Below are 11,457 nucleotides of genomic sequence, written 5' to 3' on the forward strand. Positions count from 1 at the left end.
TCACTATAAGCTTGACTGATCCTCTTTCTTGTCATGAGTTGATTAGTCTAACTTATTGACCAATTAAAATAGCCATTTTTAGACACGTCAAATTTTAATGACATAATTTAAATTGGCCAAAATTTATTGAATTTTATCCCATACATTGCCACTCAAATGGAGAGAAATTCATGGAAATTCTGTAACTAACTGTACATACACTGAATCCTACACCTCAGAAGCTAAAGAAAGACACGTACAGATTCTACTTCATATCAATGATCTAGAACATCTACGGTTGCATATCCCTAAATGATTGGTTATTAAACTAAAAAGACTAAATTGATCTGCTACAACAATTCTTCTTTATGAATTATTTACAGAGTTACTCTTGTTGACACCTTGCATATCCATGGGGGAATTTGTGATACTACCAACCGAACCAAGGGGGCTTGCGGGGCAAACCTCGGGATTGCCTGCACTCAGAGCATGGATTGTCCCTGAACTCATTTGCGGGCTCATCGGAGTTCTCTGATTCATTTGTTGCGGGCTCGTTGTGGACGGCTGCTGCTGCTGGGTTTGTTGGTTAAGCTGTGGGACGCCTCCAATGGTTGAAGGTGAGCCCACCTGCTGTGGCGAAACAACAGCCTGAAGTGGTGGTGTTGTTTCAGGATGCTGTTGTAGCTGCTGCTGAGGCTGTAGCTGTTGCTGTTGCTGTTGCTGAGGTTGAGCTGGTTGCTGCTGTTGTAGTTGTTGCTGCTGCTGCTGTAATTGCTGGTGTAGCTGCTGTTGTTGCTGATTCATATATGTACCCATTCCTGGCATCAACTTTGGAGGACCCATTTGTCCTATTGCTCGTTGCATCGGGTTCATGCCACCAGCTCGGTTCAGAGCATGTCCAAGCATTGAAAGTCCAGCTGAGCTCGGATGTATCTGTCTTGCTCCTGGGATTCCACTTATTGCCGATTGAGAGCCAGCAAGCATGCCTGCTCGGTTCTGCATCCTAAATTTCGTAAGAGCAGCAGCTTGCGCCTGGGCTGGTGTTATTGTTCCAGGTCGGAATTGCTGACTGATAGTGTTGTTAAAATTCGATGCCTGGGTTAAGTTCATTGGGTTTTGACCTGCATTGCCCATGGCGGGAATAGAACCCATGGATGCTGGTAGTCCAGTTCCTCCTATTCCTCTGGTAGCTCCTACGCCCATTGAACTGCCAAGGCTTCCAAGTCCCACCATGTTATTGTTCATATTGCCCATTCCCATTATCATTTTCCTCTGCATTTGTGATTGTATTTGCGATTGCTGCTGCTGCTGCTGTAATAGTTGAAGGGGAATGGATGCCTTGTTCACCATGTTATTACCCAACTGCATGTTAGAATTCTGGCCAATGGCATTCAAATGCGAGAGTGGGTTTGTTCCGAGCATCATCGACCTCTGGAACTGTTGATGCTGCGGCTGCATCAGGTTTTGCTGATTCTGCTGCAGTGATGGCTGTGACTGCTGCTGCTGCTGTTGCAGTTGCATCGAGGGTTGGGTGTCTGCTTGTTGCGGCCTTGCAGGTAGCGAAACTCCCGGCATAATTCCTTGAGACATTTGCTGCATGGCCTGAGGGTTTCCAGGAGGCAACATCCTTGTGTTTCCTAAAAGACTATGGGAGGCGTTGAGCAGATTAGCATTACCACCACCGCCCAGCTTTGGAACTTCATTCGTTGTTTGACCCGGAAAAGCTTCGGCATAATGCTGCATCTCGATTGCTGGATTAATAGGAGGAAGCCCAGCAGCATTCGGTTGATTGCTGGGGGATGGATTCATACGGGTTGGCCTCAGTTGAATGATATCTTCAATAAGATCATAACCTTCACGAACCATCTGCAAAATTGCATAATTCGTTTACCTTGAGAAGAAAGCCCATTATCTACAAATTTTAAAGCTAGTTTGATAACTATATTTTATTTCATTTACTAAAAATAAGTTTGTTTACCCATAACTTCTTTATAATTCAAAAATATTATCTAAAACAAAACAAACTTCTATTAAGAATTTCAAAAGTTACCAAGGATACAAAAGACTCATCAGAAAGCAATCCCATAAGAAAAATACATAATCTCAGTCCCAAACCTAGCAAGGGCACATACAATAAAACGTGCCAAAGAAAGCCAAAGATTTTAAAGACAAAAAAATATTAGTTACTAGAACTATTTATTAGGGGAAAAGAGTAGTTGCCAAACAAGTCCGAAGAAATTTAATGAAATGAAAATTTAGATCTTACCAATGAAGATAATTGATCAGCAAGCAAGTCTGCCGAAATCTGTATCATAAATCATATCCATATACTTGTGTCAGACTGTCAGTACAACTGAAGAGATGCGAGAGATATTGAGCAATAATCAGATAAGAATTAAAACTACACAAAAACATGAACTCAGTTACTTTCTTGCACAGCACATCATGTTTGATCGTATGATGCATTCTAGTCTAGACTATCAACAAGGTCTTCATTCAATCATATCAAGCTACATTAGAGACCAGATATTCACAAGTTACAACTATTATTCCGATGGACCTCATTGCCCACAACTAAAGAAGAGATCTACGTGGAATTGCCATACAGACACCACATTTATAGCTTATAATCATTTGATAATGAAATTCTATTCAAACGAATTTAAAACAAGTTTGATTCGTAATATAGACACCTTGTTGTTTCTTTTCGGAATTCTTCATATTTTTCTTTTTAAAATTTTGATCAGAAACCAAGGTACAAAAGAGAAACACACAGGCCCTAAGCAATGCTTCAAATGGGAGCAAAAAATTACAGAAAACGACTCCAATGGGAATGGTTTATAGAAGGATAATCACATGTCCACAGAAGTCCAAAGAGGGCTGTTCGATTAAGCAATACTCGAAACATCCTCACACAAACCTTTTACACCCAGAAAAATCTTCCAATTACTCTCTGAGAAAAACCAACAAATATTAGCATGAGGAATTGGTATGCAGGGAAGTGTAGGCTGCAACTATTATATGGCTTTTTCTTCAAGTAGAACGAGTGGAGTGGGGATTTAGACCTCCGACCTTTTGATGAGGAAGATAAACGAGACATGTTCTCAATTAAACTGTTTGAGATCAAATATTTGCAACGCTAGGAGAAAAGCTAGCTTTCGCAAGAAGTCAAAGCCCTTCCTGGACTTAGTATCAATGGTAAATGCAGATCACATATGCACCTTAGTTGCCCATTTACTTTTAATAAGTTATTTAAGAGGAAAAAAAAATTCATTTGCTTCTGCTGCTAGTGGTTGTTGAACACCTTCAACCTGAGGGTCAAGTTTAAAGAGATAAGGTCTAAGTTCTGGGGATGTGGTTGTTTTTGTGACCTACACTTGAAGGACTCTATCAAATTATTTTTGCAAGTATCCCTTATGATCTATTATAGTCCATTGGAGAAGGATACATTTAAAATTCCACAAGATAACAGAGTAAATATATTGGAAAACTGGAAAAGTTGTTGGCAGCAAAACATTTTTAACCAATCAACAAACATATATGAAACCTTTGAACTCAACTCCAATGAATCTCTAAGAGCAAAGTATATAGTAAAAATAATAGAGCTTACAGTATTTGGCAATGTCGGAAGACAATCCTCAATAGCAAAAAAGTTGCTATCATCTATATCTTCGTAGGTGATTGCTACAGTTCCATCATTGGGCTTCTCTGACAGGATTACCCTACCTCGAAACCTAGAAACATATGGAACCATGTTTCCTGCAGAAGCATGGGAAGAGGTTTCAAATGGAATGAAGAGTTCAACAAAATAACATCTGAAAACTCACAAAGTTGCAGACCTTGATGTATACGCTCTTGCAACATAAAAGTTAACACCCTTCTTTTGCAGGAATTTAGGCTGCCGCCAGCTAGGGACTTCGACATCTTCCTCTGACAAGCATCATCTTTTAAGTCATCACTAATGGATGCGTTTGCCAAATGAACCGCAAGATTGTGAGCTGAGAATGTACTTGGCTTTCTGATAGGATATTCATTGACCTTATTCTTTTTACAGTTGAGCTGATGCCTGCATAGGTTTTTGTTAAACAACAAAATAAATGCATTAAGGTCCTGAAAATCCTAAGATAAAGCCAAAACCCTGGCACATGAATTGATGGGCCATCTTAATGTTAGAAAAAGAAAGAGGTTAGATATCAGAACTTTACTTTGCAGTCACCATTTCAATCTTTGAGAATTTTTCAAGCATGGTTTGATCAGCGAAAGGTGGGGTTCCAACCGAAGGACTGTTCGCATTCAGGGGAACACTCATATTACCAACACTAGCAGGAGATCCAACTCCACTGATTACTGGGGTTTTGGGGAGGGAATTTGATCTTCGCCTTACAGCAACTTGGGCCTGATGTTGCCTTTGCATCGAATCATTGGCACTGGAAGTCATGGATGGAGTTCCACCAACATGAGAAACGGGATTAACGGCAGCCTTCTCCTTTTGTGCTGATGCAAGTGCAGAAATATTTGCAGGCACCCCAAAGTGCTGTCCACCTGAGCCACTAGAGAACTCCCCTGATTTTGATGATGTTGGTTGGGCCATAGCTCCTGCTGACACACGAGGACTTTGGACAGTTTTTCTTTTCGACAGTTGGTCCTCCTTTCTTGCTTCTTTCTCTATATGCTGACTAAGACTATTCCAAGGAGGCTGAGAGAGGTTAGATCTAGGGAATGTTTGCTGGGGTGGCCTTTGCTGAACCCGGGAATGCTGAGGGTGATGATCCAGGTGGTTTTCTGCTTCCATCATCTGCATATCAGTTTTGCCTCGACTGAGGTCCGATCCATCTACCTTTTCTGTATCAAACTGTTCTTCCTTAGCTCCATAGCGCATAGCTGATGCTGATTGTCCTGCAGCAAATGGAATTTGTACAGAATCCTGATTCAGGGCTCCTTCAAACATCTTCTGAGAAAATTTCTGGACTCCTGGATTCGAGTACTGAATACCTCTTGCTATTTGCTGTTGCGACCAAGAATTCTTCCACATTTCAGATCCCTGGGGTCCATCCATTGGCACCAATGGATGCTGTTGAATTCCATCAATGCCCATGACAGATGGCCTTGGTCTCTTGTTAAAACTGGACAAGGGTGACATTTGCCCATCTTGGGTTTCCCTCTTTCCATGAAGAGAGACATTAGGGTTCAAATTGTCAGCATACGAGATCATTTCTTGCCCAGTAGGGGAAACACCCGATGCATTAAGAACTGACCCGGCTGCTTGATCGAGCATACTTCTTGGGGTTACATTGCCCATAGAATACCTAGATTGTTGAGATACAGATACTACAGGTGCTGGAAGAGAAGCATCCGAAGTAACATTCTTTGGTTTTGTTGCTAACATCTCATTTAAACTCATATTTTGACCAACTATATTATCATGGACATTAGTAGAAATCAAATTGCCAGAAACGGTTCCCGAATCTCCCAGTCTGTTATTAGAGCTTTCAGCTACTCTATCTATGCAAATTTTCTTCCCATACCTATTATTAGATGTGATAGATACTTCTGCAAGTTGTCTCAGTCTCTTCCTCCGCACACTGTACTGAGAAAAATTGAGCTGCAGATGGTAACCATAAATGTTAACTACATAGAAGAGATGGAAACTCTAGTTCCATAAAACATAACCATTTGAAATTACATCACCTTCATAAGAACTGGGTTATTGCAGAGCCTATCAAACTTGGGAGAAGGGTCAAGATTAAGTTGCGGTTGCAATGCTTTCAGAATCCGGGACTCCACTTCCTATATTTCCGAAAAGAAATAAAAAAATCCGATATCATACCATCAAAGTGTTATCAAAATTATTCAATAAGTTTATGAATTATTCATACTTACCATCAGATCACCATAGTTCCATGAATTATCTGAAATTAATGGAATATCTTTTACCACATTTTCCAAGGACATCCTAAGATGCACCTTATTGACAATAGGTAACCCATCGATCGATTGAGCACCAGGCCCCTTTGAAGGAGTACAGCCACGAAAATCTCTCACCTGCAGGAACAAAATCATGGCTAATTCTGAAATCTAAACTGTAAAGTAACAATAAAACCATACATAAATATGATCAAGATTACACTAAAATTCTGAAATTTAACATCATACGCACAAGATACACGATCATGAATTAACAAAAAGAACCAGAAAAACTAATTGCCTGACGTTAGTTTTCTTCTGCCACTTAAAAGAGATAATTGAGCAATTAAACTTGAAAACAATCTCAAACACAACGAAAGTAGTGGCATTTGTTCTCTAATGCTAAACTGCAATAAGAGATATAATGTGTTCTATAGTTCATTCCAATCGTTCTTTTCCAAAAGGAGTCTTGCCGGTTTCTGGTATGCTGGCAGAGGGATGAAATTAAAACCCAACATAATTGATCCAACGACCACAACCAAGATTGGTCGTTTCTATCAAACCATGTCTTTATTCTTGATATTCCCCACCCAATAGGATCAATATAGTTTATTAGTTTTAAGTATTAAGCAAGAGCAAAACAAATGCCAAAGGCAGAAAGCAAAAGTTGAACCCTTCAAAGACTAAAATATAAAGGAGTCCGTCAACCAAAAAAAATATACATAATATATGAACACATATACATAAATATTTCATAGTTTTCCAATTCACACATTCCATAGAATTTTCCTAATTAATTTGCATTGTTTAAGCAACCTAACCATGATGTAGGCTTCCTGAAGGTAAATTCACAATTTAAATAAACTCACCTCACAAACAATTGTGCCATCAACATATTTGCAAGGTATATCATCAAGAATATCTCCAGGCAATCGGCCACATTCAATAGCCTTCAAGCACATAAAATAAAGAAAATTAATAAAAGGAAACGCTTCTCTTAATGAGAAAAATGAGACTTATAATACTGATAATATATAGACAACAAAAGAAAATGCCTGCTAGGTACATTGTAGAGCAATAAAAGGCAAGTTTAACAACCGTGGAGACTATCAGGCTCAGAATTAATAAAGATCAAAGAATTTGAAAGACTGATAAAATAGGAGCTCTCTCTTGTAAAATCCATGCTCAAGGGCATTGCTGAAAGCCTGAAAATAAGGTTTCACCACTCTAGCAAGCTAGATTTGAGAAGGAATGAAGAAATCTTAAGGAAGTTATTAGATTTATCCTTTGGACTTCTTGAGGTAAAAATGTCAGTTCAAGAATTTAAAAATGGGGTAAACTATAAATAAGAAATCTGCTCAACATCAATTGTTTCGTAGTAAGTCTACCACCCCTAGAAAAATAAGCTTTCTGTCAAGAAGCCAGCCTCTGAACTTTGATAACCATATAATCCAAAAGAGAGTGAGTTCTAAGATTATGACCTAAGAACTTCCAACATAAAGACCATCAAATGCAGAACGATGCTAATGATCTTAAGAGATGATTCTTTATATAGTTAATAAAAAAGAAACTGAAAAATTGTATTAATAAAAAAGGAAAAAAAATACAAGAATAAGGAACAAAGAGTCCTCAACAAAGATCCTACTAATTACATAGCAGCAAGTAATCCAAGTTTAAATAACCAAAATAAATTACTTAATTAATCAACAAAAACCAATCAACTAAAATCTAGTAAAGTAGTTAATGTTTGCAATGTTTTAAATGACTGACTAACTAAGAAGGCCTTTGTGGAGAGACATGAGGGAAAACAGATGATACTTACAGAAAACAAGCTTTCAGATTTCCTGTCATAAGGAAGTAACAACTTTGAATTGTCTTGTAGAGTACTCGGGTGTATAGTCTCGTTCTGGAATTCATGATTATGAAGTTAAGCATTAGTTATGATGTACTTCCTATTCCTAGTTACTATTCAAATGAATTGATGCTCTTTTCAACAGACCTCTGATGGTTTTCCGATAGAATATCCATCTTGAAAGAGGTTTAATGTGAAGGAAACTCCATTCTCTGAAAAAACGATATTAATTAAAAAAAATTAATGAACCAAACATAACAAGATAGTGCCTAAATTAGATAGGAATCACCTGTTGTTAGGCGACCTAAAGAAGACTCGGATAACCCGGTCACCCCATTTACATCCCCACTTCTTTCAATTTCTTCACCCTGTAACGTAAAGAATGAGTGTATTATAATACCGTAAACAGAATTATCATATACTGACTTGCTTTAGACGACAAAAACTCAATGGAATTTTCGCTAATTTCTAATTGTCAGGCAAGAATAAGTTTTATGCTTGAAAGTAGATAAAGAACAAAAAACAACAAAAGCATCCACTGCAGTCGGGCAGTCCACAGCTGTAGAGGCAACATGAAATTTTTTATGGAAAAATTCCTAATTCAATATAACTACCACAAAGAGAACTAAAAATAATTTGATCAACTGCAATGGGAGGTCTATCTTTTTTAGTCTCATTAGATATATATATATATATATATATGAAGAAGCTTTATGTCTCAAAATTAACCATGAAAAGTAATCTACCTCTGGTAATAACTGTCCTAGTGTGAAACCCTATAACTATTAGTGGATTAGTGCGGTTAGTTGCTCTATTTCTTCTCTTCCCTCTTAACATATAGGTCTACCCTTGACCCATAATTCCAGGATTCCTTCACATTTTTGGAAACAATGGGGTATATATAAGATGTCTAAGAGATTGGTTAGTTGGAAAACATGGAAGAAGGCTTCCTTCTCCAATGGTGGGAGATTTGGCCCTTATCCAATTGGTTCTCTCTTGTATCCAATTGAACTACTTGTCCATTTTGAGGGTGGGTTCTAACATAGTTAGACTGCAAGGTGTGATATGGGATTATATATATATATATATATATATATATATAACTGAAATTAGGGCTTCTGAAATTCCCTCTCACCTTCTATTGCGAATCAATGGTGATTCGGGCAAGAACCAACTGAAACTCAGTTCTTATTTACTGTGTATATATATACTTGGATGAAACCCAACTTTTCATTTTGGACTAATAAAAGAATACAAGGGGCATACAAAAATAAAGCCTGACAAAAGGAGTCAAACTAAAACAAAAAAGGGCTCCAATCAAGCAAAATAAAACCTATAAGGTACCACCAAAGCCCAAAGAGAAACATGAAACCTAACAAGGGACCACACCTCCTCCTTAGATCTCTCAACTCCTCTAAATATTCTATCGTTCCTCTCAACTCAAAAGCCCCCACAAAATCACACAAATCCCAGCCAGCTACAAGAAGAACCCCTTATCCAAAAAGGTGCGGTTAAGGATTAAGAACCCTACCATTTTGGATTAGTGACCTTCCAGGTTATAAAAATAAGATGAGCCTCATGGAATTGGCATAAGATTGCTTCTGTTAAGAAATAGAAATCTATAAAAATAATATTTGCAGATTACAAGAGAAGGTAGACAAAATTTCAACTAAAGTTAAAACCAAAAGAATTAAGAAACATTCTCCACCTGATAGAGAAAAATAAATTATAGAACTGTTGTCCGCAGGTTGAGAGTTCTCTCCAATAGTTGGATTTCTAATCAAGCTTCTTATACCCCTCATCATAGCTTCCAAAAGGCCGTTTTCTGAAGGTCTTACGATGTCCTTATAGCACACCTCTTTGGGTCTATGTGACGGAAAGGAAATTTAATTTTGAATGGATATTAATGTTTGTCCTACTACGTATGATGCATCTTATCCCTAGCTTTATAATCTCCCTCTTTAGAAATCTAATTTACTTTCATTCATTACATGTTACATTTTCAAATTCTTGAGAATCAGATTCCATATATGGAAGATATCACAATAAAGAAAAATGTAGAACTCGCCTCGTTTCCTCATTCTCTCTGAGGTGTTACTGTTGTCTTATGACTAGGGTAGAAAGGGTGGACAGCGTTGACTCTACAATCCCTTCACCCAGAAATCTCGTCGTCATCGCCGTCATTACTAAGTTCTACATTTTTCAACTGATCCATTTGATCCTTAAACTTTATATAAAATTTTATTTTAGTCTTTGCCACTAAATTTCTATGTCGCATTATCAAAAATTTTGTATGGCATTGCATGAACTTGTGTTTAAAGCTAAAGAATTTGACGATATAACAAAACATTTTGAAGTATGATGACTAAAACGAGGTAAATGTGAAATTTTAGGGATTAAAATAAGGAGCAATGAAGACGTAGTAGGCTGAATTTCTAAAGTTTTTTCCTTAACCGGTTTGTCGTCAGCAGTTAAATTCAACCATATCCCGGCTCGGATACTGAGTAAGAAACCAAGTAAAATAACATTCATCTTTTGATCTCATTTACAAAGGCACAAAATTAAACTCCCTCCAAACAACAAGCACATGCTGAAATCAGATTTTTCATTTCGAGAACCGAGGAAAAGCAGAAGCTCAAGTACTTACCTCGAGTTTTCGAGCTAGAGAAGATTCATTCTTGGATAAAATCCTCGAACTGTCCTTAGAGTCGTCGTCGTCGAGGGCACTGCAGCCAGACTGGGCAACACAAGATTTTGAACGAAACCGTTTACCCTTTTGAGAAATTTTGAAGGAGACGCCCATCCCAAATGGGGTTTTAGAATATCTTACGAGAATTTACGATCTTCCAAAGGGAAAATTTGAGAGAAAAAGGGGAAGAGAAAGTTCAAGTTCCCCAGTTCAGAGGGAAAATCAAATTGGGGTACGAAGTTACGTCGGCTCGAAACGCACGGCCTCACGAATCAGAGACACGGGCGATGTTTCGGCTGCGCGATTCGGTTTCGGTTTCGGTCCGATTTCATCGGAAAATTCTCCTTTGCTATGGAGATCTTTTGCCACTCGTCTCTCCTCCTCTACTTGTCACTTCCCCTGGGTTCCAATCGAAGTCTTATGGAAAAAAGAAACAATCAAAATTCATCCATCAATTTCAAAAGAGCCTCCACTTCTTATAATTTTTTTTCCCTTTAAGAGTTTTTTTTAATACAATATTTGGATGGGAGATCGAGATCAAACTTACAATCTATTCATTGGAAATATATATCAATTACTTAGATTTACTTTAAAAACTTGAGATTTAAAATATGTGTTAATTTTCCTCACTTTTAATGTGTTTAATAAATTTTTAAACTTAAAAGATATATGTTTTTTTTTTAATTCAAGAACATGTTAAATATAAAGTTTATGTTATGATGAGATACAACTCCAAATTTTTAGTTTTTTATCTTTTTTTTTTTTTTTGTAAAATTGTGAGCTATGGAGATTTATTTGATGATCAATATGCAAAACTAGATTCTCATTGGATTAGTAAGTTTTGAGAGGTTATGAGAGATGTGTACTGTGTTTTATTGGTGGGTGAATTTAGGTGAGTTGGAAATGGTAACATTTGTTTATATCTGAATTTAATTGTACGAAATTGAAGGTTGAAAATGAAAATTAACATCCAATTGCGAACTTCAGGGGGTAAATTTGTTTATTTTTTGTAGGCAAGAATATCGAATATTTA

General features: G+C 37.4%; 1 protein-coding gene across 2 annotated transcripts; it reads right to left on the bottom strand.

Annotated features, from left to right (window-relative positions):
- Positions 1-103: 103 nt before the first annotated feature.
- On the bottom strand, positions 104-10,874 carry LOC111016216 (nuclear receptor coactivator). 2 transcript variants are annotated; one of them, XM_022291522.2, is made up of 12 exons: positions 10,383-10,874; positions 8,025-8,103; positions 7,883-7,947; positions 7,706-7,789; positions 6,753-6,833; positions 5,860-6,021; positions 5,668-5,766; positions 4,185-5,581; positions 3,819-4,045; positions 3,590-3,738; positions 2,246-2,284; positions 104-1,845 (listed from the first exon to the last, which is right to left on the bottom strand). In XM_022291522.2, exons 1-12 carry the CDS (start codon positions 10,536-10,538, stop codon positions 346-348), a joined length of 4,038 nt encoding a protein of 1,345 aa, XP_022147214.1. In that variant the 5' UTR covers positions 10,539-10,874; the 3' UTR covers positions 104-345. The 2 variants fall into 2 exon arrangements, with proteins under 2 accessions (XP_022147214.1, XP_087973478.1); XM_088117352.1 differs by lacking the exon at positions 10,383-10,874 and adding an exon at positions 9,267-9,284.
- Positions 10,875-11,457: the final 583 nt, after the last annotated feature.

This window comes from Momordica charantia (genome assembly GCF_013281855.1).
Source record: "Momordica charantia cultivar OHB3-1 chromosome 9 unlocalized genomic scaffold, Mcharantia_2.0 BLBB01000009.1, whole genome shotgun sequence".
Taxonomy (NCBI): Eukaryota; Viridiplantae; Streptophyta; class Magnoliopsida; order Cucurbitales; family Cucurbitaceae; genus Momordica; species Momordica charantia.